Source organism: Falco rusticolus, chromosome 7, assembly GCF_015220075.1.
Source record: "Falco rusticolus isolate bFalRus1 chromosome 7, bFalRus1.pri, whole genome shotgun sequence".
Taxonomy (NCBI): Eukaryota; Metazoa; Chordata; class Aves; order Falconiformes; family Falconidae; genus Falco; species Falco rusticolus.
In genome coordinates, this window is record NC_051193.1 from 63,639,484 (window position 1) to 63,666,924 (window position 27,441).

Here is a 27,441-nt window from a genome sequence, read left to right on the forward strand (position 1 = left end):
GAGACATGAGTTGCTCTGCAGCCATGGCTAGGAATATCTGAATCACCAAGTCGGTGCAATGACTCCCTCCCAGCTCCGACAGAGACAGCCTCAGAAACACCGCCGTTGCAGTACAGGTGCCCTGGGTTTGCTCAGGGAAGGCATAATACTCAGCATCTGCAGCAGTCCCAACCCTTCGGCAGGCCAAGACTCTAAACCAGGATTACCAAAGTATGCAGGACATGGCCTGTGGGCAGTCCAAACCACTTGTGGCCACCCTGGACAGATCCCACCAGTCCGGGAGGCAATTCCCAGCCCTTGCTGTGCCATCACACACCGGTCACTGCAGACCCTCATTGCAGAGCCTCCTCTGGAGACCAGGAGAGCCTCCCACCCCACCAGGAAGGCAGGAGCTGTTTGGCCTGATGGACCACCCCAGAGGTCTGCAAAGCTGAGAAGAGGAGGAACTGGGGAAGCTGCTTCCCGTCAGAGCTGAGGTGGAAAACCAGCTTTTTGTGCTGATCCGGAGCTGCAGTCCCAGCCCAGGCTTGGTGTCCCATGGATTAAGTGGCTCCCACGAGCAGACTCCAGGGGCCACGCTGTGGACTATTGACCACTCCCAAGGCACATGCTGTGGTGGAGCTGCTGCCTCGGGCTGAGCAAAGCAGGGGGTACTTCAGGCTTCCTCTTCGTTTCATGTCTTTGGTCGAGGTAGGCCTGGCAGGGACGAGGTGTGAGGTGCGTGGCATCTTGCCCACGGGTGGTGAAAGGTTAATGAAGAACCGTGTGGCCCAGAAACCCACGGGCAGGGGTGTCTGGCGAGGCCAAGCGACTGTTTCACCACCTCCGACAGCATGAAGCCGGGTGTTTCTCCAGCACACGGTGCTTCCAGCTCTACATTTTCAAGGAACGCTTGCTCGGCTTTAATCCTTAGGTTTCCTCCCTGCACCCTTATTTCCCTGCTGGCCACGTATTTATCTCGGAAGACGGGATGAGCGAAAAGGCCGGGATGCCGGCGCTTCCCTACGCGGCTGCTTTGTGCATCCCTCCCCCGGGGCCGGTGCCCCGCGCCGTGCGCGGCCAGGCTGGAGCCGTGTTTATGAGGGCGCGGGTGCCCCCAGCCCCCCGAACCCCACCTTCCGCCGCGGCCGGGGGCGACGCGGGGCCGGGGCCTGCCCCGCCGGGGCGGCCCTTCCCGGCGCGGGGGCGGTGGCGGCCCCAGCCCGGCGGTGGGCACCGGCCCCAGCCCGCCGAGCAGCGGCCCCGCCGCCGCCGGTGCCGGCTTTTTGGCATCCCTAATCGCGGCTGGCCCCTGTGATTGGCTGCGCCGCTCTGACCCCGCTCGGGCTCCCGGCTGGGCGGATAAAAGGGGCCTGAGCCGGGGGCTCCCAGGCATTCCCGGAGCGGGCACCAGGGACCGCCGGCCGCAGCATGACGGGCAAAGCGGGCGCGGCGCTGGCCCCCAGCCTGCCCGGTAAGCCCAAGCCCGACGGCGCGGCCGCCGCCCCTGCCGCCCCGCCGCCGCCGCCTCCGCCGCCCCCCGCGGCGGGGGCCAAGCCCAGCTCCGGGCCCACCCCTCCCCGCTGCACCGGCTTCGGCATCCAGGAGATCCTGGGCTTGAACAAGGAGCCGCCGTCGCACCCTCGGGCCGCTCTGGACTCGCTGCCCGCCGGGCACCTGCTGGCGGCCCGCTCCGTGCTCAGCCCCGCCGGGGTGGGCGGCGTGGGCATGGGGCTGCTGGGGGCCGGCGGCATCCCCGGCTTCTACACCCAGCCCACCTTCCTAGAGGTGCTCTCCGACCCCCAGAGCGTCCACCTGCAGCCCCTGGCCCGGGCCCCCGGGCAGCTGGACAGCAGCCAGACGGCCAGCTCAGGTAGGCACGTCCCCGCTCCCCGGGGACCCCGCCGCGCCCCGCCAGCGCCGCCGGCAGCCCCCGGCAGCCGCCGGCAACCGGCGCCCCGGCGGAAGGCCCCGTGCCCGGCGGCGGAGCGGCGATTTCGTTTCGGTCCCGAGGAGGAGGACGGCGGCCGGCCGGCACAGTATTCCTTCTCCGTCCGGGGCCGCGGTCGCGGTGCAGTGGCACGGCCGGGGGCGCCCGGCCCCGGAGAGCGTGGAGCCCCGGCGGAGCGACCGCTCCGCGGCCCCAACTCGTTGCCGGGGAATTACGGCCGCTCGGCGTCCCTTCCCTAGACGGCAGCGGCCGGCCGCAGCCCTGCCCGCAGGCCCCGCGTTCAGGCTGCCTCGGGTCCCCCCGGAGCGGCCAGGCGGCAGCGCCCGGCCCCGGCGCCGGGGGCACCCCCCAGCCTCCTCCCGTGAGCGGCCGGGGCCGTCCGAGGCGGTGCCGGGCCGGGGCTGTGCCCGGTGCCCGCCGCCCCCGCCCGCAGCAGGGCCCGCCGAGCGGCACGGCGCCGGGGCCGGGCGGGTGGCGGAGCGCCGCGGGCAGGAGCGGGCCGGAGCGCGGGGCCAGCCCCGGCTGCCGCGGGCACAGCCGCGCGCACAGGCATTCGGGTCCCGGTTCCGTCCCTGGCTGCTCCTTCGGGGTGAAGCCGGCGTCGCCCTGCCCGTAACGTGGCCGACCGGGGCAGCCCGGGGGAGCGAGGGGCCACGGGCAGACAACCGGTCCTCCCGGGATAATTTTTTTATTATTATTATTTTTCTGGTAGCTCCATAAACCTCAGTTTCTCCCTCCCCGCTCCGGTGTTTCTGCGGGGAAGCCCGGGATTCCCGGGCTGGGGAAGGCGGCCGCGGGTGCCCGGCGGCGGGGAGGGGGCTGCAGCGGCCCCGTTTTCCTACGGTTTTGTTGAGCTTGCGGGGCTCTGCATTTTAGCAGCGAGACAACGGCAGCCCCGGCAAAACGACTCCGGGGGAAAGTGGGGAGAACGGGAGCCCGGTCCCGGCCCGGAGCCTTCCTTGGCGGGGGCGGATCGCCCCGAGCCGCCCGGACCGGCACCGGCGGCGGGAGCGGGAGCAGCGCTGGGGCCGCGCCGGGCTGGAGGGAGCGGCCAGCGGCGGGCCCCGTCCGCGGCGCGATCGCAACGAAACCTTCGGCCGGAGCCGCCGGAGGGAGCGAAGCCGCCGGGCCCGGCCCTACCCGGGGGTCTCCGGCCGGCAGGGAGCCCCAGCCCACCGCCGCTGCCTGTCTCTCCGCAGATTCCGAGGATGTCTCCTCCAGCGACCGGAAAATGTCTAAATCCTCCCTAAACCAGAGCAAGAAACGAAAGAAGAGGCGGCACAGGTAAGCGAGCGGCCGCCCCCTCGCCGGCTCCCGCCGCTCCCTCCCCAGGGCACCGGACACCCGGGAGCCCGGCCGGCCCGACGTCCCCCGGCCCGGAGAGCAATACCCCTCCCGGCACCGGCCACCCGAGAGCCCCGGCGCCCCTGCGGCTTCTCCCCAGGGCCCTTTCCTTTTTTCTTTCTCCCCATCCAAAATAAACGGGATTTGGGGACCTGCCTGTAGGGAGCGGGGGCATCAGCCACAGGTGGCATTTTATTTCATTTTTCTGCTTGCGGATCCAGGTATCCCGAGCCGCGAAGCCAAGCGGCCCGGGAGCATCTGGCCGGGATGCGGATCACCGGTCTTCAAGGGGAGAAAAAATTAGCATCAACCCGTCCAAAATAATCAAACCCATCCCCAATCTTAATGTTGCAATCTTAATATTGGCTGCCAGCAAGAGACATTTTCTATCCATTATTTAAGTATTTTATTACTTATAAATAAATGTTTTGCCGATAGATTAGTTGGGAATCAGACACAGCCTGCAGAGAAGCTGGAAAAAGCTGGTGAAATGGTTAAGGAAACGAAGATCCACTGGGGAGATCCGGAGGGGATTCGCTTTCCCCTCGGGAAGGGTCAGGGTAATAGACTTTGCCTGACTTCTCCCACAGTTAAAATGCAGCTGGATTGCCTGCACCTTATAAATAGGAACGAAAATTCTCGTGCTGGGTTCTGGCATTGCTGTGGCCGGAGGGTCAGGACAAAGGAAGGCCAGACACCATCCACCGAGGGTGATTTAGGAATAATTAAATCAATCCTGCCGCGATGCGGGAAGGGTGGATTAAAAGATGCCCCAGTGAAAGCGGAGCAGGATGCGGCGCAGAAGGAGACCGAGCATCCCAGGGGATGTCCTGCTATGGGTGTGCAACAGGAGGCTTGGTCTGGAGGGCTCATCCCAAACCCGGGGTCCCTCCCCCGGGAAATGCTCCAGTCTGGGTGCTCTCGGGTAAATACGGGTTCGTTTTCTTTGTGGACTGGACAGGGCTGGGTGAAAACACAGCAGGGGCTGGTGTACAGGTCGCGGTTTGGATGGAAGAGAGGAAACGAAATTCAGGTTTATTTTCAGTTCTGGACAGAAACAGACCTGCAACATCTAGCTGTAGCTGTGTATTCTGCACTAAACGGTTAAGACCTATAGTACCAAGAAAGGGCTGGGAGGTGACAGGCCACTGGTCTGCAGATAGCTGCAGGATAGGAACACCGAAAGGGATAGTGGACTGTGGATTGCCAAAGGGAAAGGGGTGAGAGCTAAAAGGGGGAAACTTCAGCTGGATGCCAGGTAAAACCCTCCCGCCAGTGAGCCTTGCGGGGCTTTGGTGCTTTGGTCGGAGGAGGGTGGAGGGGAAGGCTTGAAATTTAAACTGGATCAAAATGGGATTTTTTATTTTTATTTTTTTTGCGGTCCGACAGAGAGAAAATACACGAGTTAATGTGCCTCTGCTGTCCCTAGAGTTCACAGATTTTTCGGAGCTGAAGGAAAACTGTTTGAAAAGAGAATGGATTTGAGAGTGAATTTAAAGGAGGGTCTGATTGCAGGCAGGTCCCTTGCATTTGCATGCTGCTTTTGTTAGTAACGTTATCGATCTGGTGGAATCCTTTCGATTCGGAAGAGCGGAGGATATTTCTGAGATTTTCTGTTTATGCTCTCTGGAATTGTAGGGCTTTTCTGAAATTCAGATGTATTTCAGAAAAAGACTTTTTTTTCCTCTTTCCTTTCCCCTTCTGGGAGGTACATGTTTCTTAGTTTGATAATATATTTATACGTTTACTTTGAACAAAGGCTGCAATTCCTTGTTGGGGTTTTTTTTTGTTGTTTTTTTTATTCTTCTTCCCCGCCCCCCCCCCCCCCCCCCTTCGAGTGTTGTTAGCTTCTAATCAAAAAATGCGTTTTGTTTACCAGGGGGGTTGGAAGGTGGGAGTTTTAACCCTCGGGGGAGTGGAAGTGGTCCAAGACTTCTCATCCTTCCCCTGGAGAAGGGCTTTCATCCGTCTCGGCTTTCCAGCTGCTGATTTTTCAATTTGGTTGTCCCAAGCCGGGAACTGGCTGCGCAGAGGCGGGTTGGGCTGCTGCCCGCCCAGGGCGGTCCAGGAGGATTTCTAGAGGATAATGGGGTAATGCAAACTGGCAGGGAGCAGCTAATGGGATATCGGAGTGGAAGCCAGCAGGGTGAAGGCAGAGGAAGGGAGCTGACACTAGTGAAAAGCAGTGGGGAGCAGAGTGGATAAAACCTTTGGAGGATTCAGCCAAGGACCAGGGCTCCCGAGGAGGATTATTTGCTCATGGAAATTGAAGAGGCTGAGGACTGGCAGCTGGGGAAGGGCTCAGCACCTCTCCAGACAGGGTGCTGGGGGGATGCTGGTTTATCTCAGTGTGACTATCAAAGGGTTAAGAAACCTCTGGATGCAAGAGGAGGAGGGGGGTGGTTTTAAGCCAGGCCAGGGGTGGATGTGCTGTTGTAGGGGGGCTCTGAGAGAGGGACACCCCCAGGACCCTCACGAGAGGCAGCGGAGTCTGAGATGTAAGAGCAGCTGCCATCGCCGCTGGCTGCGGGTGCTCGCTGCTGGGAAGGGACTGTCTCCAGAGGCAAGTCCCTGAAAGGGAAGGTGATTTGTAACTGTTCAAAGCGCTGTCTTCTGGCATTTTCTGGTTCTCCTTTCACCCTGGCACCTGACCTTTTGCGCACAGAAACATGGGAGATGGGGGAAAAGCTATGTGTTTGCAGGTTACCCAGGTTTCTGTAGCTTCTGTGTCCCTGTCTCTGACTCTTCATCAGCTTTGCTGCTTCTTCTTGTGTTTTTTGATCAAAGAGTTTTACTCCCCTCAGGACAATCTTCACATCCTACCAACTGGAGGAGCTGGAAAAGGCCTTCAACGAGGCCCACTATCCTGACGTATATGCTAGAGAGATGTTGGCCATGAAAACAGAGTTGCCAGAAGACAGGATACAGGTAATCATATCTCTTGAACCCCCTTATCCTGCTCCTCTCAGCCTTGTTCATCCCTCCCTGAAGAAAAGACAGCAGCAGGGGAGGGCTGACACTGCTCTGAATAAACCTCCCCAGGCTGTCTACTCCCCTGCTTTCAATGGGTAGGCAGCCAGATCTTGGCAGATTCGGATCTGTTGCATGTCGACATGTGCTGTACGTTGGTGTGTTGTACCAGTGATTTGGGATATGCATAACAGAGGGAATCCTAAATCATTGAAGGGGAGCTGGTCTGCAAGGAAAGACCACAGCATTTCGAGGTGTTGGTGGCATAGGCAAGAAGACAACCTCCTGCAGACCGGGTCTGGGTGGGCAGTGTGGGAAGGGAAGAGCTCATCTCTGCTCCTTTGGGCACAGGAGGATGCACAGGGATGTTGTAGGCAGCTAGGACCGCAGTGTGGGAATGATGGGTGAGTCCCAGTGAGGTGTTTGCACCATCTCTGCACTTTCACTGCATTTGCCTCTTCAAGTGAAGCTTCCCTGAAAGTTTCTGGAGATAATTTTTGTTAATGATTTTTAATGTTTTGGGGTTTAATTGCATGCCAGTCCTCTTGTGCCACTGTGAGGAGGTAGAAGGAGGTGGTGTGGAGTATCGCCGCTGTGTGGTGAATCCTCCGGTGGTAAGGAGCAGCCTGAGCTGCGGGGCTGTGCCAGCTCCAGCCTTTGGTGTGCATGGAGCCAGTATGCAAGCAATCATTACAGTCCCGAAAGCCAGAGAAGATGTACAGCTGCTGTGTACAGCGCAGGAGGCACAGTGTGCTTGGACAGAACAAACGTGACGTTCACAAAGGCGGACTCCAGCAGCTTCTGCTGCCTCCCTCCTTCCTGTGCCCTGCTCCCGCCAGGCGGCTGCACAAGGCGCAGGGCTGTAATGGCCAAGCCTGGAACCCATTTTTGCTGGTGCAGGTGAAAACTGGCCTGGTCCCCTGCACAGTGGCAGTAGCCACCTCTGTGCCTGCTGCACAGGAGTTTCTGTAAGAGGCATTGGCCTGAGTGCCACGTGGTGTTGGGAGCATCTTGGTTTCCCTGGTTCCTTCTCCTGCTCAGTCTCTTGTGCATGCCCAGCACCTCCCAGTCTGTGGAAGGTAGCTCAGAGGGCACTTAGCAAGACAACACTGATGCTGGAAGCTGCTGAGGCATGACCCTGTGCAGGGACTGGGAGATGCTCCTAAACAAAAGTGCAGCCCTTTTCCCCTCAGTCCTGAGCCCCCCTCTCACCGCCCTCATTCTTGTGCTCAATCAAGAGTGATGTTTTTATAAAAGCAAGTTGTTCTTCTTATCCTGTTGTGCTGGCAGGACTCCTGCTGACCTAACAGCTTGTAGATAACCTGCATGCTGGCAGGATTTCCACCAGTCTTCAGAAATGATGGCCCATCATCTGAAATCCTACCTGACATATTAGGATTTTGCTCTGAGCAACAGGCCCTGATGCTTTGCCTCTAGAGAGAGTGAACTGGGTGGAGGGTCACTTCTGCACACGCAACCCTGTAGAGCATCAAGTGAAAAGGGGAGAGACCTGTCTGGAGTTTAGTGTTGCCTGTACCCACCATGTGATGCTGGGCTGGAAAGAATATCCTTTGGTTTCCCATAACGGACCTTTCCAAGGAAGAGGTTCATCTAGTGGCACAGTGTATGTTGAACTGCAGAGGCACCATTTCTCTGGCCAGAGCTGAGGGCCATAGGGGTGAGGTGGAGGGAGATGTTGTGGCAGACAGCGCAGAGCTGGACACTGCATGCACTGCTTCAGCATCTGGAGCATCCTGCTAGTGCTGAGACTCTAGTCTCGCTCTAATGTTCTATCTGATTTGGAAGTGAAATAGTGGCTAACGTATCTTAGCTGTCACTGACTTGCTGCCAGCATGTTACTCATCATCTGGCTAATGAACAACTGCCTGCTCTTTCTGTGCTGCAGTTTTTAAACCAAAGGAGCGCTCTTTACTGTGACTCCTCTGCCCTAGAGATCATGTTAGACTTGGACAGCAGAAATACCCCATGATGTGGCTGTTCTGAACATCACATGTTGCTGATGGTGCACATATTCTAGGAGAAAGTGCCTGTGATTAACACTTTTGCTCATGACAAACAGCAGAATTTCTGTGGCATCTGTTGTGTGAGAGCACAAGCATCCTGCGAGAGTGAGCATCAGGGTCACGTAGGAGTCCCGAGCACCACTGATCTTTCCCATGGGTCAGCACCTGATTGTCCCTTACCACATCTTCTATGAAGTTTCCTTGTCCGTACCTTTTTGTGTGTCACAAGCCATGACAAGATGATTCCCAGCCTTGGTCATGCTTCTTGATATTTCACCTTGTGTTCCTTTTTGACTTTAGCCCCTTTTGTACAAGTCTAATTCTTTCCCCCTTGCTATGATGTTCACGCTCTTGAAATACATTTAAGCTGTTTCTTCTCCTGACTGTCACTTTTGGTTGTCGTCATCGCTTCAGCAAGCTGTGATGATCTTTTCTTAAATCATTCTTCATAAATCTCACGCTAGTCTTAATCATGTGGCTGCTCTTCTGCAAAGCCCATTGTGCCTGCCAGTCTTCCTGGAGGTAAGGGACCACATGCCTGCAGCCGCAGGTGGGGTGTGTTCACAGCAGTTCAGCTGGACTTCTGAGTCCTTGCAGAAACACCCTTGGATTAGCACTGGTCTACTTGCTTCCATATTTACTTCTTTCTATTTATCTAATTCAGCCACTTCAAGCCTTTTTTAGACAGTTTGGGGTTTTTTTTTGTCCCTTCAGTGTTCTGGGTTTCCTATGACATTTTATTAACTGTGGCTAACAGGCATAGTAACAGCCTTACCAGCCCTAAGTTCCAGCCCTGAGTGAGCCTGGCAAGAGGTGGATGTTGGAAAAGAATATGAGAGCAGGGCAGCTACCTAGTGATACTCACTGAGTACTTTGACAGCCCCCTGGGATTCTGAACACATGTAAATATCTTAATATACTGCAGCAAGAAGTTCTGCAGCAGAACTGCACAAGTGAAATAAATCTTGCTTTGAATCTATTAGCATCATTTCATGCCCCTTGGAAGAGACAGCTGACAATGAATCTTTATTCTCTTCTTCATGATACTGATAATTTCATGCCACGGTATTTATTTTTTTTCTTGCAGGAGTTTCTAACTGCTCAAAGGAGTTCTGTATTTTTGCCTTTTCATTGTAGCTTGCAGTTCCTCCCATTTTTCAACATTGTTCTCTCCCTCTTGTAGGTCATTAATGAAAGTGTTTTCTTAGATTTTTGTGAGCATCACATGCTGTGGACTTTTACAGCATTTCTTGTGGGTTCCAACTGGCTCCACACCTAAGAGTGATATCTACCCCTTATTTTCATTCATGGAATTATTTCTCAGGAGGTAGTAGTCAAAGAGAAAGTAAATCACCTATGAAATTCAATATGAAAGTGAAATTCAAAGAGTGCAATTGAGAGAAAGATATATAGGAACTGCTTGCATGTAAAACCTTCAGCAGAACACTACAAATAGCCATCAGAGGCCGAGAAAGTTATTGGTTTGAGAGAACATTGGATTCAGAAAAAAATATTCAAACCTTCCATTTAAAGAGAGGATGAAAGTGTATTTTTTTTCAAGGCAGCACTCTTCCACATTGCATGCATCTTCCTCCCATATAGAGCTGACTGCTCCTGGTAGGAACATGAGCATCCTCTCATTGGGCAATGTGGGAAAAGAATTTAATTTCCCTAGTGAGACACTTTGCACAAGTCAGACCAGGTGTCACTGGGGCCATTTTGCAAGATATTGAAAAAGACTGCATTAATCAATGTATTTGAAAGAATACTCAGAAGTGTTGAAGTGCCTCTATTAGAATAAACACAGACCATTCTGTAAAGTCCAGGCGAGCGAAGTAGGTTCGTGTGGGGAAGTATATCCTTAACAGATGAATTGAAGTATTCAAAATGGCCTTAAGCTGACAAGTGTTCTGACACCTGACTTAAATCAGTGTGTTCCTCATAACAGATGCTCTTAAGTGTAATGTGTAGATTTTAGATAAGTTATCCCTATTGAATTTATTATGTGACAGTTCCAGACTTTGAACACCAGTATCTGCAATATTAAAGTTCAGTAACAGTTTGATTTGGGATTATTGAAACGACTGTGTATGTGTGTCATTACAGTATGTCTCCTACTGATCCAAAAAATTGATTAATCAGTATTTCCAAAAAATAAGGTCTTGACTGCCATTGTGGGGACATTAGATTTACCTTTTAAGGGAACTAATCAATTTAAAAAGAGAATAAAAATTCTAAAAATTGTCAGTTCTTGTTGTTAAATGACTGTATGGTAATCATGTGGATGAAGAATTTTGGGACAATTATTCACACAAGTAAAATTACTCACATAAGCAAAAGGAACCCCAAGGAGATGCTGGTGCTATGTGCGAGGAGTGGGGATTGTCTGTGTATCCAGCAAGCTCTGTCAGGCAGCTAAAGGGGTCAATTTTGGCTAAAAACAAACCAAAGCCAACTAAAACCCTAACTGAAAATGTATTGTTTTAGCTTCCATCAGATTAACACATTTCAGCATTGCTGTGTAGCCCTTTAGGAATTGAATGCGGATGGAGGAATCAGGAGGGATGGCCCTTCGGAGGGAAGCATTTGTACCAAGAGTATTTTTTCATAACAAGAGGCTTACCTTGCTTCAGTTTTGCAAAAACATTCTGTATTTAGAGGTGAACGTAATTTGGAAAGGTGCGAGGAACCTGTATTGCACAGAGCAAGAGCTCAGGAGTGAATGCACGGAGTCCCCTCAAGAAACAAGATAGAAAGTGTGAAGGAAAAATTGGTTTATGCCGCTTTAGCAGCCCTGTCTTCTCCCTCTGCCACCAGCTTTTCCTGCTTGCTGCACAGCGTTGAGTTGTGGTCCTAATCCCACGGTGTAAACGCGGAATGGGGCTGATTGCTCCATGCAGTTGCTGACCTTTCCTGAATCTGTGCCTGGAATGGCCACCAAGGGATTTCCTAGTGCTGCAGAAAGTAGTGGTGGTGGTGTTTTTTCAAAGCTTATGCTCGTCACTATTACTCTCAGTAAGTGAGGTCCTGTCTCTTCTTGCTAAAACTTTGGGTGACACGCTTAGAAGAGAGAAAGGCCAGCTCGAGGCGCGGTGCCAGCAGGTTCCCACCTCTCTATGCAGCACCTTCATGGAGATCATATAGCTGGAGGGAAATCAGCAGAGCGATCAGGGTGGGTGCAGGTACATTATCAGGGTGATAGAGAAGCTGGAAGTGTTGCTGCTGCATGAGCCAACCATTTCAATACTTTAATTTTTTTTTTTTAAGAATGCTGCAAGAAGTTAATCATGAAATAGAGCTGAGCAGCTAGTGCTGGCTACCTTTGCCAATAATTACTGAGCACTCGGGCGAGCCATGGCAGTGTGATACCAGATAAGGGTCATTAACTCCCCCTATGCTTTTAGAAATGTAGGAAGTGTACAAGTGAGAGTAATAAAACTAATCAAACTTACTGGCTTGGTGAGAATATTATTATGAGTGTTTCTCATGGCGTATGGTGCATCTCTGCCTCCATGTCTTTAATTGGTACGTGAGGAGTTCATCCACTTTGCTGCCTCTTCAATAACATGCTTGTTTAGTTGATCTAAATTCATATTCATTTCCATTTTTCAATTAAGAGTTATTTAATTTGGCCCTTTCTGTAATGGAGTGTTTTCATTACCCTTTATCTATGGCCCATTTTCAGTCCATGTGCTAGAACTTTGTTTACAAGTTAATTACCAGAGCTGCAAACAGAGGGGCTGGGTGATGGGCAAGAGCAGGGGCCCAGGCAAGCCTTCCTTCCCAAAGGGATTACTGTCTGGAAAGTCTTCGGACAGAGGAAAAAAATGTGGCAGGATACAGGAGGGAAAATGAAGGGCTGGGAACATCTCTTCAGGTGCAGGTTGCCTGCCCAGCTTGTGGGTTTTATTCTGCTACAGCTGGGGCTGTAGATGCAGTTTAAAAGGTGTTTTTTCAGTGCAGCAATGGAGCTATAGAGTTATGAGTTTTTTGTATACCCAGGTACCACTTTATCCCTTTATGTTTAGTCCCTGAGTTGCTTCAGCCAGCTTTAGCCACTGGCCAATTTTCTGTATGGGACAAAAAAACCCAAATAAAACCAAACTCACCCATCCTTGCCTTTGCTCTGTTCCTTGCAAGACGTTTCTGGCTGCCGCAGCATAAAGGACAGTGTGATTTTGGTGTGCTCCTCCACCATATCGGGAGGGAGATGGGGCTTTACAGCGACAGCTCCTTCAATCTCTCCATGGTTTGGAGATGCCGTCACCAAGGATCAGACACCCCCAAGTGCTGGGGCACTTAAGCTCCCTGTGAGAGGAAAGACAGGCAGGCAACGAAATGTGCTGTAGCCCATTGCTGCATCGGAGTGCCTTGGCAAAGACAAAGGACAATGAGGAATGGCTCTGCAGGCTTAATGCCAGGCTGTGACAACTCTTCCCCACGTTTATCCCCCTATTTTCTTAACAACAGTAGGTTAAGGGTAATGCTTCTCCAAGTTAGCTTAGGCGCCGCAGTTCCTCGATCGCTTAAGCTCGTCTGGAAATCTACCTGAAATCTCTGTGCTGGGAACACTTGCATTCACTCCTTCTTTTAATGATGAACTTTCTTTTCTCTCTTCTGATACTGCTGTGGTTTTTCACAACGGATTTAAAAGAAATAATTTGGCAGCCTAGCAAATTCAATAGTTAATTCCCCTCCAGCCTTAGGATGCCTGGCAGAGGGACCAGCTGATGGCTGTGTGTTCAGGTTTTCCTTTAATGACCTTTTATTATAAAGTTTTCTTCCTTTCCTGACTTTGAATAGAGATTTTTTTTTAACAGTTCAATAACAGAGGCACTTTAGAGACACGGTTAATTTACTCTCCCCTTTATTTCTTAATGGATCTATTTTTCTCTCTAGTGTTTATCTTTTACCCTGATAGATCTCAACAAGTTCTTCTGATTCTTCTCTGGCAGCACGAACATCCTCTGCCTTTTCCTTGCCCTTCTTTGTGGGTGGCGTTCTGCAAGCCAGTGCAGTGTTGAGAAGTCTAGTCCTCAACAGACTTACGGATGACCCTGATCTCCACACGTGTGAGGTTGGCAGGTTTGTCTGTGGAGCAGGAAAGAGAAACCGAGTTGGAGAATGAACTGTTGCTACAGTATCTTACAGCAAAGGTGGTTTCTAGAGACCACCTTGATCTGAGGCTGTGAGAAAGCATCAGGTGCTCTTCTGTCTACTCTCAGTGGTGTTGCCCTGGGAGCAGCAAGAGGTGTTCGGCTTAGGACTTGCCGAGTGTGAGAAGCACAGTTTCTCCCTACTTTCTGTGTCAGTGGGTTTCTGTTAGGCTCCTGACTGTCTGAGCAAAGGCAGAGCTGAAGCTTTGGCTAGTAGTTATAAGAGCTTTCAGCTGCAGCTTTCTCTGCAAATTCCTAGCAAGGAAACACAAGTGAAGCATTGCTTAGAGCTGGTCACCTTCCTGTGGCTTATAGAAAGGCCCATGGCATGCATGTTGCCCATTCATAAACATGGGGATTATGTCCCTCTGTTGACTAGAAGTGACCTGCTAACTGACTCCTGCCTGCCTGGAGCTAACCTGCTACCATGTGGATGAGCAGCAGCACTTTGCCAGGCTGGGTGAGCCTGTACCCGTGTTGCTCAGCCAGGCCAGTGCCACCAGGCTGCCCACCCATGCCTCTGGGAAGTTCCAACTCACCTGCAGCTGCAGGGTCAGCAGGGAAGTACCTTCTCATCCGTGCTACTCTTTCCTCTCTAAAGGCACTGCTTGGCTCACCTCTGGGGGCTGAACCACGAGTGTTGTTGGGAAACAACCCCTTGGAAGGATCTAGCCAACCCATCCATGTAAATGTACATGATGACTATCTGTGCCGGTCACTGTTCCAAGATAATTTGTTTTATGTCCACCAGGGGTTTCTGGTATCTCTAGGTCTCTTTGGATCTTTGGCTTCACTGCCATCCTTCCAACTCAGAGTCCCCCATGACTGCCATTACAGTACCCCACCATTTCTTAGACGATTGTGAATTTGTTGAGGTTATATGGTGACCATGACTGAGATCAAGGCTTCAGTGGCTAAGTGACAACTGAGGGAGGGTCCCCGCCTGGGTGATCTTGGCTTGGATGAACTAAGCATGGGGGATACCTGGGAATGTCCTGGTGAGCTCGGTGTGCTGCCCTGGTGCGAGCAGCGTCCAGGAGCGGGTTGCACGTTGCCAGCTCTGCAGGTCACACCATTAGCTGTGCCGCGCACTAGCCCAAGCTGACAGTGTTGGCTGCAGGTGTCAGTGCCACAGCAGCAGCCAGGGCCTGCAGCAAGAGTCTTCTGCAGCTGTAAGGTGTCATGTGAAAACTCCTGGAGTCATCAATTACAAAAAAAGTTTAAGGGTATACAGGGCTGAGGTACATGTAGAGGTAGGAGCAGACACATGGTAGGAGTAGAGTGCTGAAGGGCCACCCCAGTGCAGCCAACATAACTGCCAGCTCTGACCTCTTGGGGGGTGGTCGGGGACAGAGCATGGTTCTGGCTGGGTCTTTGGCTGTGGTGGTCCTCCTCCTTCCCCAGATTCCCGACAGCCTAGTGAAGGATTTGCTGAGGTTGGGTGATTAGATATCTCTTATTGCATGAGGCAAGTAATTGCAAACAACATCCTTACCATGTATCTTCCTAAGGGAAGATTGTAAAAGACTACAACTTTCTCCTTCTGGTGCTCAGTCCAAGCTGCTGCATGGGAACTTATTACAACATGTTGCAATATATTTTAATACATAACACATTTCTGTAGGTATCTTCCAGCTAAGGCTTCAACGCACCAAGAGTTCCTGTGCATTGGTGAGCCTGTGCTGTAGCCCTCAGGGGGCTTTGTGGGCTGCCCCCTACAAAAGCCTTATCTTGGGAAGCGGTGGGCACCAGGTAGTGCTGTAGATACCATCTCCTGCTGGTGCACAGCCTCTGGCTCCTACATTTTTTTCTGGAAAACCCCAGAGCACACGTTTGCCCTTTGCTCTGTGTGTATTAATAAAGGAAAGGGCAACATCCAGCTGCTTCTGGCATGCAAGGGACAGCCCCAGAGCATGGGCAGTGCTCCACAGCCTCTGAGGAAGGCTGGCATCCCAAGCTTTGATTTCGGTGCCCATTGAAAAGCACCATGAAGGGAATGTGACATTTCTTCTCCAAGTGCTCTGTCTTGCCTTGCTGTAACGCGAAAGTGATAATATGGTATGTCCCCACATGGTCACAGGGTTCATCGCATATGGTTGCTTATGAAGACCTATGCTAAAGTTTCCTCTGTGCCAGAGGACCTGCAGAACAGGGGGGAAAAGGAAGCAAAATGAAATTACACAGGCAGGATAGCAGCTTGGTTAACAGAGCCAGGCATTGTGAGCACCCAAAGGATGGTGTGCAGTATCACCCTTTGTGACAATGACAAATATCTCCCTGGGTTTGTGTGGACTAGGATGACAGGTGCACTCTCACCAAGCTTTCATGTGACTATGAAGCACCCACGACCCTGATGTTTTTCCTGGTTTTCAATTAGCATTAGGAAAAGGGGAATTTGGGTGTTTATCTGCCATGTCCCAGCATCTGGCAGCTTATATGGAGCTGTAGCTCCAGCTAACCTGCTGGTCAGCTGGCATCATGGTCTGGCCGTGATGAAATCAATGTCTCAAACTGCATTTGCTGTGCAGATGTGTTGCACAGATCAAGCGTGTGCTGAACCACTGATCTCACTATACCTACCATGCACGTTGTGTGCACACTTTTCCTTTGGGGAAGGTGGGAGCCCTACACCTGATGATGTTCTCCACTCTTTGAAGGTTACAACAAGTGAGAAAACATGTCACCACATGAGGTGACAAGGCTAGGTGAAAACCTCAGATTTGCCAAGGGGACACAGCTGAAGATGTCTTCCCTGGTCAAAAGGGATTTTACAGCTTTGGCTGCATAAAGTCAGATAAATTGCAATAAGTAGCAATACTTGGCCTGCATAGTGCTTTTAAGAGCACAATTCAGCAGGACTGGTGGCATGTGGCACAGTAATAGCATGTACATTTTTGTGCGTGCCATATTGAGCTCATATTCAATTGTGCCCTGTGCTACTTTAGCTTAGAGGAGGCTCAAGCTTGGATGAACCATCGTGTCTTTGCTTGAGAGGGACAAGTACTGTCTCCCTGTCTCACTGAGCTCATCTCACTATGTCTGGTTGGACCTGTGAGCTGGGTGCATCAGACATGATGCCAGCTATTACCAGGAAGGGCTCTTGCCATGCTGTATATGGGAAAAGCTCTTTCTAATGTGAGCTCAGAAAGCTCTTTCCCAGTGTTTAGTAAGAGGAGGGATGATGAGTCCTGCAATCAGCCATGCAGCCCATGTGCAACCTTTACTGCTCTCATTTAGCTTCATACCCACTTTACACCAGCCATAGAAAGTGATGTCACCATAAACGGTGCCCATAATTTTGACATTACATTTGAAAAGACAGCAGTAAACCATTTCCAGGCTTATGCAAGTGGTGCAGTCTCCACCAGCAGCCAGGGGACAGGAAACTTTCCCGAAGTGATTGCTACAGGGGAGGGATTTGAGGAAGTCCCAGAACCCAGTCAGACCTTACACTCTTGTGGCACTTCATTAAAAAGCCCCAGGGCCCATAAGTGCAGACGGGGCCGTGGTCCATGGAAGGTATGAGGCCATTCTTTGCAGTGCTGACAACCTCAGATGCAACCCTGCCAGGGCCACCAGCCCTGTCCGATACGAGGGTGAGAACACAGCTGTTTTTTCAAAGGAAGTTTTCAATTTGACTGCTCTCATTGTAGAGTCTTGCGTTGGAAAGAAAGACGGTAGAAAGGGAGATGTGTAGTTGTCAGGAAGAACTGTGTGCTGGGATGGCAGCAAGGTCCTGGGCATGGGGGTGAGCTGGAGGTCTGCAGCAGGACCCACCAAAGAGCTTCAAGTGGGGAAGTGACAGTTATGCTGCTGGGCATGATTTTAGGACCAGCATTCTGCTGTAAGGGGGATGGTGGGTCTGACCAGGTTTTTTTAGTCCAGAAGAGGGGAAACCAGTATGCAGACAGAGGTGTGAGGAGCTTGCACTGAGAAACAGCTCCTCTGTGCCGATGCATTGCTGTGCTTACAGAGAGGATCAGTCCAAAGCAGCACGGTGGGGAAAGGGACAAAAGCAACTACAGAGTGTTGGTGTAGATGTCTGAATGTTTTCCATGGCAGTAAATGCTACAGAGGGAAGAGATCTGGTGGATGAATGTGAGAAGTTCCGCTTCTGCACAGTTCAGCCCGAGATGTCTGGATCCCTGGGAGAAGGGCATGGTGCTGGATGGACACGGGTGTGTTGGGTCAGAAAGCCACCAGCACCATCACATCAGGTGGGACCATGACAGCAGATTACAACCCAAGGCAATGTCACAGAAGTTCAGAAAGCTCCCAGGCTGCCTGGCTGGGCAGGACAGGGTTTCTCTGCTGTGTCCTCACTTGAAGAGCTCAGTTTCAGAAATGGCTTCTTTTCGGGGATCGTACAGAGTGACAGCTTGGCTCCCTGAAGCTGAAGGTTTGCTCCAGGGGAATTATCAGACAGCATGGAAGAAGTGCTGTTAGTCCATGGGCAGGGGACATGGTCTCAGAGTTGTTGCTGGAGGAATTGGGATTTTGGCCCTTGCCTTAGTTGCTGGCTTGCCAACAGCCCTGTGTGGCTGCTCCCTGCAGCCTGGCAAATGCATGTGCTGGTGGGGCAAGTAGCTGGTGTGTCCATGTGTCTGTGTCTGTGTGTCTGTGCCTGTGTGGACGTGCATGTGTGTCTGTGCATGTGTGCCTGTGCCTGTGTGGATGTGCATGTGTGTCTGTGCATGTGTGGACATGCATGTGTGGACGTGCATGTGTGTCTGTGCATGTGCGCCTGTACATGTGTGTCTGTGCATGTGTGGACATGCATGTGTGCCTGTGCATGTGTGGACCTGCATTTGCTTGTGGCCATCTAGTGGACATTGCAGCGTGCACTGCTTCGGGCTGGGACCATCCTGTGCTCCGTATTGCTCGTTATTTGAAAGACTCCTGTCGAAATGCTATGTCAAAGGCAGCGTGTGAGATTTGGTGAAGCAAAAATTCCCCATTACCTAGGCCAGAATTTTCCTTTAAGAGATGAGGAATGCTTGGACAGGGAAAATAACATTTTTTAATTAGAAAGACAAAAAAAGGTCACTACCAATTCTCCTGTCTGTGTGCCCCAGCTTGAAAAGTAGCAGTCAAGAAGACAAGTGTAACCAGTGAAAATTTTAGGTTGAAACAATACAGAAACAATACCCAGTAACTCCCTAGATGCTTTAAAACATCCCTTTGCTAATTCAGATCCCTGGCTCACGGCCAGCCTCAGGGCGATTTCTCTCTTTAGCAGACAATGTTTCAGGAGCTGATTAGGTAAACAAACTAACTAACATGATGAATGCGAATAACAAGGACACATCGAGTCTCACGTCTCTTTGCAAAATGAGAGATTCCTACTACTACAATTTGCTCTTCTGCATCATCAATAATCCAAAGAAGTATCCATCATAATTTGTGGTTCAGAGGAGGGAACTGGCAAGAATAACCTTGCCAGTCTTGACTCTGAAATGCTGCAACCCTGTGGTGGAGCACAAAGGGCCTCATTTTTAATTGCTTTGGGCAGTGGGCACTGAGGGTGAGAACTGGATGATGATTAAGGTTAAAAACATCCCCATTTATAAGGCTTTGCAATACTGCTGATTTTGGTAAGGGAGCCTCAAAACAACAGGCACGTGGAACAAAGATCCAGGAGATGACACTGAAGGTGCTGGTGTTTGCTGCTCTCTTGGCTCATAGACTGTGGCTGCTCTTGGAGGAGACAGGTCAGTGGGGTTGGAGTGTGATGCTCAGCTCTAACCAAATGATAGACATTGAGCTGATGGGCAGGTCCTCTCTGAGAGAGGTGTTACATTACCACCCTCTGTTTTTCTGCTTTAAATTGAGAGCAGGTTTTGCAAGGTGATGGATTTTGGTCTTGCAGCTTTTCTATGCCTAGAAGACCAAAATCCATGGATATGGAAGAGCCTGTGGTTTCTGCAGGGTGTGCAGGCATACCCAACCGGCAGCATGCAATCTGCAGTGAGCATCACCTTCTCCTGCTGCTGGTGCACGGAGGGTGTCTGGCAGCCTTCTCAGAGGTGTGGTTGGCTGCTGCCCCGGCTCCCCACAGCAGTGACTGTCCGAGATCCAGCACTTGGTGTGCCAAGGACAGCACTTGCAGAGCCTCAGGAGCAGCCTAGGAGAGGGCTTTGGGCTGCTAAACAGCAAACGTGCATGCATGGCCTGAACTTAGATGCTAACTCATCTGGTGGATAGCAAGACAAACCTGTCCTCTTTACTCTGTTGTCCATGTTTTGAGGATAGGGTTCTTGGAACAAGCTTCCCATGTTTCACAGAAGGTGCTTGTGTGATAATAAAAAGCTGTAAATCATCTTAAGATGTAGCACATTGGCCCAAAAGACACCTCTGTGCATCAGGTTGTGATAGCTTTGTACAAACATCTGATGTGCTTCATTCTAAAATTAATCACGAGATTTCACCATCGCTCATGAAGTGGTGGAAGCACAAACGCTGTCTTTTCACCATACCCTGGGCTGTGCAACAAAGAGCCAGATGAAAGCAAGTGAGAAGGCAGGCATGTGGTACACAGCCATGTCAATAAAGCATTTCACAAAGCTGAGCTGATACACGTGATGGGAAGGGACAAGAGGAAACGCGGACAAACCTAAACATCGCTTGAAGCAGACTGAATTTTACAGAGCCAGAGGAAGTTGTACAGTAGGCATCTCCAAGCAAAGACAACAAGCAGCCAAGGAAGACACGGAATACCAAAACCATGAGTAAAATGTAAGTGTAAGGGCAAAACCCTCTCCAGGAAAAGTGAGGTGCCAATAATACATAACTGCATACTTGGAAGTTGTAGCTGATGTACCAACACAGCCAAAAATACCTCAGAATTGCTAAAACTGATGTGTAATTCAGCTCAGAATCAAGGCACAGGAAAATTTTGGTAACATCAAGAAACTTGAAGCAAGCAGTGAGATCTTCTCCCAAAAGAAATCCCCACTGATAGCGCCATCTGAATGAGGGCAAAATCCCAAGAACAGGTCACGGTGAATAATTCTGCTGATCTGAAATGACGTGGGGGCTGCCACTGCCCTGCTGAGCTCTTCCCTCTGAGCTCCTCTGGACAGGCTTGTGGCAGAGGTGTGGGCTGGGGTCTATCCCAGCAATATTCAGCACTGAGCACCATTGGTTTCACGCAGCTTCATGCCTGAGATGAAGATAGGGCTCCTGGTATTAAAGCAAGATGGTCAGTCCTCCTGATTTCTGTTCTTCTAGAAATACTAGGATTTCAGATTTTCCTTTTTCCTAGTGAAAACCAAGAGGAAAAGCCCGTCAAATGACAAAAAGTGGTTTGGGAAATCTCAGAATGATCTTACTGAGGTGTTGATGTCATTTTGATTTTCCCATTTGGCTTTAAAGCATAGATTCTGCATGTCTTAGGAGGCTGAGATTAAAATACAGCATTCAGAAGAAAGTCATAGATAATTTTGATTACACTTCCACTGGCCGGATGCAGTTTTTCCTGTGTGATTGAATCAGCATTTTTTGATTGAAAATTTTCCATCAGCTCAAATCAAAACCAGGCTGCCAGCTGGCAAAGCTTCTGCTGGCTCTGACATTCACGTGGCCCTGCCGTGGGAAAGGGGATGCTGCAGGGCAGCAGGTTTAGTGGCAGTGGGCAGAGCTGAGGCAGGCTGAGACCTGGTGGGGAGAAGGGCAGGGGAGCATGAGGCACGGGAGAAGATGTTTGGGGCATCAAGGCAGGAGGGAGGGGAAAGGGAGAGGTGGCAAAAGCATCAGTGAAGAGGTAGCAGGGTAAAAGAGGATTGAGGAGAGTTTAAAAAGTTAGCCACTTGGTACTTAATGGACAAATCTCTTCTTGGCTGAGATCCCTGTGTGGCAACTGGTGACAAAAACAGCTGTGCAAAGCCAAGCCCTGCAGGCTGCTCTGGGTACATGGAAAGGTGTCACTGCAGCCCCGGAACAGGGCAGATTTGCCAGTGCCAGCTCTTGGGTTGTGCAGGAATTTCTCCCTAAGCCAGGGAAGACAGAGAGGAGTTAGTTCTGTGGCAAGAGATGTGACTGGACTGGTTTATCCAGGGCAGAACAGGCAGGGTCCCTTTCCTGGCCCCGCTGGGGTGAGCTGCCCCCTCACAGCATGGAGGTGACAGGGGTGGCTGCCCCATCACCCCGGTCTGGTGGGTGAGAAGGAACCGCAGGGGTTTGTGCTGAGGCTGGAGCAGAGCGAGCCAGTCCCAAGGCTCTGAGGGTGGGAGGAGCACATGGCCTGGAGTGAGCGACCCTGCCAGCATCCTGCTGACCGCACAACCAGGCAGACCCGTGTGTCACAGGCATGGAGGAACGGGCGGAGAGAGGGAGCTGTGTGCTCCTGAGGGTCATTGCTCAGGCCCAGGTGGATTTGCAGCCATCCATGGTCCAGGGGTTACATATCGGCAGTATGAAAGTGTAAATCAGACTGCTTATCATGCAGAGGAGGTGATTTGTGGTGAAGCAGCTGGGCTGTAAAATCCCCTCTGACATGCACAGAGTGTATTCTGCTGGGAGAAGCTGGGATCACAGCCGCTGGGACCACCACACTGCCCACCCCACAGAGCTCCCTGTGGGACCAGGCCAGCCAGGCTCCCAGGAATGGTCAAGGCTGGCTGTCACCAGCACTAGCAGGCCACCCGCCTGCCCTGCAGCTCTGGCAGTTCCCCTCTGCACAGGTAGAAGAGATGAGCTTGCCTTGCCAGCTGGGAGCAGGACATTCACTCCGCGGCATCAGTCTCGTGGTCCCCCCAGCAGAGGTGGGGGTTTGCCCCAGTCCCCCAGTGCTCCCCACCACAGCCTGAGCTCCCCCACAGCTGCGGGTGGTGGGGACAAGAGAGGGTTAAGCTGTCAGCTCTGTAATGTTAAACAGGTGTCAAAGGCACCTCCATATATCTGCAGATTGAAATCAAATTCTTTGCAGTATAAAAAGATAAATTACCCAGGCGATTCCCGCCTCATCCCACTCATCAGGCCAGCGCCAGACGGCAAGCAATTTTTTTTTTTAATGTGCTAACGACCTAATCAAGCAATCAAGTCGGAGAAGATTGCGGAGTGACCCCGAGCATCCATCTGCCAGAGAGACCCTGCCATTCATTTCCATTCTGCCGTATACTTTCCGGGAAAGGGAGGGAAAAAATAGAAAAGAAAAAAAAATCCTAAACAAATTAACACCCAATTTTCTGTGAGTCTAATTAGTTAAATGAGGAGGTGTTTGGGGTGTCCGTGGGGAGGGAGGGGCTGCCTCTTGGAGAGGGGCCTGGTAACTCCATGGCATTAATTAGCGCAGGTCAATGGCGTGGTTCCCTGGGGACCAGCTGCTTTAATTTCCCGTGATATTTCAGTGCCTGAGGCCCATCGATTCAAACTGAAATTAACTTATTTTTCAATCAGGCCTGGGCTGCCCCTGGGGCTGACTCTTCCTTTGCCTCCTTCTGAATAGACCTCAAGCAATTTTTCATCTAAAGCTGATGCCTCTGCTTGGTGGGAAGGGAGGGGAGCTGGGGAGGGAGGAGGGCGAGGGAGACAAGAGGAATGGAAATCGGAGAGAGAGCGCTAATAGATTTCTGCGAGCATCCCCCCCACCCCCGCCCCACCATCACCGCCCGCCTCTCTGCTCGCTGCCCCCCAGGTCACAGCTCAGAGATTATTCTGCCAATTTTCTGAGAAGATGAGGGGCTTTTCAAACTGGGAATTCAGGGTGAAGCGCACAGATCAGCTTCCCCCTTCTCCCACCTCTCCCGAGCATCCGCCCCCATCCCAGCCCTCCCCGCAGGCACCGCTGCCCGCAGCCCTGTGCTGCAGCGTAGACACCCAGTAAATAATGAAAGAAAATCCCAGGCACGAGACCCAAAAGCCACTAGGAAAAGACACCGTGATGGCAAATTAATTACATCCTGCGGAGAGGGCTGGGACCTGCTCTCATACTTGGCCCTCACCACTCGTGCAAGGGAGGAAGGGAGAGATACGCAGCGGCTGTTGCGTGGGGGAAGAGGTCGCAGTGCTTTCAGGATGAGCATCCATGCATCTGACTTCATGCCGCTGCAGAAGCACACAGGTGTTCCCATGGGGGAAGAGGACTGACACACCTTCTCCCCAGAAACAACCCATGTCCCTCCTTGTCGCCTGCCCCAGGTTTGGTTCCAGAACCGCCGGGCCAAATGGCGGAAGAGGGAGAAGTGCTGGGGCAGGAGCAGCGTGATGGCTGAGTACGGGCTCTACGGTGCAATGGTACGTCACTCCATCCCGCTGCCCGAGTCCATCCTCAAGTCTGCCAAGGACGGCATCATGGAGTCCTGCGCCCCTTGGCTCCTGGGTAAGAGAGCAGCCACCTTCACGGGGGATGGCAAGCGGGTCGAGATGCGGTGGGGGTGATGCGAGGGAGAAATCAGAGCCATATGGAAAACATGGGTGGAGGGCAGTGGGGCAAGGTCTCCCCGCCCCGCCCCCCTCCATCCCCTGTTCCCCAGTGGCCCTTGGCAGTAGGGTCTGACTGCTCATCCCAGATCCCTTGCTGGTCCTTGAATCCTGACCTGCGAGACCTGGCTGGGGCAGGAATTTTCCCCCATGCTCAGGCTGGCCTCCTGTGCCACGAGCATCCCTTGTGCCCAGCCCTGGAGTTGGGGCTCCCACCGGTGCCCAAGGCAGGAGGTCATCCCACTCTGACTCCCCCAGCCCTGTCACGCTGTGTGGGGAGCCGGGACCCTCAAATGCCCTCTCCTTGCCCCACATCCCAGTGCAAGCACCCTGCTCCCTCCTTCTGCTCTCGGCACCTGGGGGAGCTGCATTTCTGCCTGGTTTCGCTTGGTTTTCTGTGCAGACATGGAGGTAGCAGCCACCCTACTATGCTCCTGCTCTTTGCTTCCCGCTTTCTGACCTTTCAGGCTGGTTCTGCCCCAAAACTAGTGTCTGGCTTCTTGACGGTGGGCTGTCCTGTCCTTCCATCTGTGTGAAACTGAGAGAGGCAGAGGGGTGGGCTGTGTGAGGAGCAGGTTGACACAGGAATAGGCGATGGGGGAAACTCCCTCCCCAACCTCTGTGTAGCTCAGGCAGCTTGGCTGCTGTCTGAGACCCTTGTCCCCACATGGGGACAAGTTAGCTTTAGGTTCACAGAAAGAAATGAAGGGGAGAGCGATTACAGAGCTTTGGGGCAGCCCTGAGGCCACGGATGGCAGGCTGGGCTGCCCCAGCAGGCAGCTGCCTTGCCTGGGCTGCCCTCGCCGTGACTGCTGCGTGAAGCGAGGGTTTCTGCTTTTCCTTAATTCTGGCCTCTCTTTATCTTTGCTGTTTTCAGTTCAAGATGGCTTTCCCATGCCCAGGCGCTTTTCTAAACCCGAATACCAACAATTCTTTTTAGGGATGCACAAAAAGTCTCTGGAGGCAGCGGCTGAGGCGGGGAGGAAGACGGAGGTGGAGCGCCAGGCCCTGCCCAAGCTTGACAAGGGTGACAAGGAGGAGAGGGGGCCCGATCCCAAAACCACCATTTCCCAGGAGGAACTGAGAGAAAACAGCATTGCTGCCCTCAGGGCCAAAGCTCAGGAGCACAGCACCAAAGTCCTGGGGACCATCGCCGGGGACACCCCGGCCCCAGGCAGGAAGCCGGAGACAGGGGAGGAGGCAGCAGCGGTGGAGGATGAGAGACAGATGGAGAAGTTGAACTCGTTGCAGAAGGAAGAGAAGCTGATCTAGGGGAGGAAGAGGTGGCGGAAGCCAGCCCCAACAGACACTGTGTCCTCTGGGGGCCGCGCTCCCCCTCGGACCGCCAGGCCCCCCCGGCTGCCCCTGCCGGGGAGCAGGGCCCTGGTCTCTGCATTTGGGGCTGCCTGGCAGGGGTGCCCCCACCTGCTCCCCTCGAGCATACCCCTGCCCCTTGCTCCTCTGCCCCGCTGGGCCTTCCTCACCCCCTCGCCCCTTCCTTTTGGGGTACTGGGAAGTGTCCCATCGTCATCATCACCCAAGTGGACACGGAGGGTCTGGGCCCCTCTGGCCTCGCTGACCAGCTCCAGGGCTCTCTCCTGCTCCAGCCCCAGCCCCCATCTGCCATCTCTGAGCGAGCCTGTCCCCTGCCACCATGCCCTCCCTGGTGCACGTCTCTCCCCAGTGCTGCCCAGGCCCCTTCCCACGGCACCCTGTCCCACCATGCCCCAGGCAGACCCACCACCTTCCCCCAGCCATCACCTCTGCCTCTGGCCCACGTGGGACAAGCCCACGGCAGCATGTGTATGACATGGTGACTCTCCATCCAGGGTGGTTTGCACCTTCTGCCCATGGCAGACCTGGTGCTGGGGTCTGGTGGGAGGGGGCCGCAGCTTCAGACCAGTTGAGTTTTGCCTCCATTTGGCAGGAAAAAGCAGGTTTAGCCTGTGGACACGACACCCTGGTCCCACCTGGCACCCCGAGATGCGGCCCCAGCCCACATTGCTGGCTCCTGCAGGGCTGGCCACCACAGCCAGGTCTGGCTCTGCCCCGAACGCCAAAGCCCTGCGCCCCTGCAGGGGGGCTGAATGGCAAATTTATTTACTGAATACATTATTCCAGGAGAGACAACAACAGCCGCCCAATGTATTTGCTGAATTAAATTTGTCCAGCTCACCCTCTGAGTGTTAAAGGGAATGACAGCCATGCACACCCACCCCGATTACACCCTGTAACGTGTACATACGTATCCCAGCTTGCCCCACACGAGTACATGCAGACCCACACAGCCAAACCTACTCCATGGTACCATCACCTTCCCATCCCGGTAAGGTGCTATTCCCCCCCGAAAGCCGTAGGACAGTGACTTCCAGGTGACCCTTCTGTCCTGCTTTCAGCTGTGAGCACCCTTTCCCCAGAGCTACTGTTTTTCTTCTGTCAACGGTTAGGCCCCTCCATCCTGCCCTTGTTTGTCTTTGTCCCCCAGTCGTTTGACGTGTTAGATGATAGCCCATGGTGTGTAAATAATGTATATACAGTGAGAAAAGAATTCAGTATTGAGGTGTTTGAGATATGGAGCTGTAACAACTTCTAGTCATCCAGCATCTGTGATTTATGTGCCATTTTCTGTAAAGATATGAACCAGAATAAAACTAAATGGGAATACTGTGTATGAGTCTGGTCACTGATGTTCAGGGAGGATGAATTCCGCCGGAGCTGAGAAGGGGGTTGGATGTCAGGCCGTGGCCTGAGGTGGGAGCTCCAAAGCGGCTCAGGGAGGTCTGCACCTTCGTTTCCATCTCCACCCCCCAGGCATGGAGAACGACAGGGCTTGGGTGCTGTTCTCCCTTTGTGGTGAAAGACAACTGCTTGTTGCTGGGGCAGAAGTTGGGCATCATGGCATACATCAGAGAATGAGGCATTTCAGCATCCAGAACAGCCTGGTGCTGCGGGTCACTGTAGAGGAATTATAGAGGAAAGGCGGCAGGTTAATTAACATTGATAATATACAGCTCTGGGCTTGCTTCAGCGGCGGTGGGTTAGCTGACATGGATAATGTGCAGCTGTGGCTGGTTCCTGCTAAGTAGTTAAATAGCTCTACGGGGTATAGAAGAGAAGGACCATATGAGGAGAAGCATTGGATGAAAAAGAGACCTGGAAGAAGCAGAGGGAGGGGAGAGAGTGTGTTCTGGATGTAGGAGAGGCCCCAGGAGAAGCAGGAAAAAGCAGGGGGCCTGGATGAGAAGAGATGAGACTGGCTGGAAGAAGAGCCCGGAGAAGAAAGAATCTGGATGCAGTGGAGGCAAGAAGCAGGGTGGACTGACCTGATGAGGATGGAGAAAGAGCACAAACAGTAGATGAACTTTTGAAACCTTGTGGGGGATTGGTGGCTGTGCAGGGGCAAGGTACAGGAACTACTCATTGAATTTAACCTGGTATGTGACGGTAAAAGCCTTGATGCAGCCAGCTAGTTTTGATAGTGCTGCAGCAGGTCACCCCTTATATAAATATATGTATATATATATAAGCAATAGGATGAGGAAACGGTCCCAAGTTGTCTCAGGGGAGATTTAGATTGAATATTAGGAAAAATTGTTTC

At 52.4% G+C, this 27,441-nt stretch overlaps 1 protein-coding gene across 2 annotated transcripts; it reads left to right on the top strand.

The window, feature by feature from the left end:
* The first annotated feature begins 1,228 nt into the window (after positions 1-1,228).
* VSX2 (visual system homeobox 2) lies at positions 1,229-26,512 on the top strand. Of its 2 annotated transcripts, none has more exons than XM_037395702.1 (5): positions 1,229-1,852; positions 3,130-3,214; positions 6,079-6,202; positions 23,562-23,742; positions 24,721-26,512. In XM_037395702.1, exons 1-5 carry the CDS (start codon positions 1,411-1,413, stop codon positions 25,113-25,115), a joined length of 1,227 nt encoding a protein of 408 aa, XP_037251599.1. In that variant the 5' UTR covers positions 1,229-1,410; the 3' UTR covers positions 25,116-26,512. The 2 variants fall into 2 exon arrangements, with proteins under 2 accessions (XP_037251599.1, XP_037251600.1); XM_037395703.1 differs by having other exon boundaries at positions 1,236-1,852; positions 24,784-26,512.
* Positions 26,513-27,441: the final 929 nt, after the last annotated feature.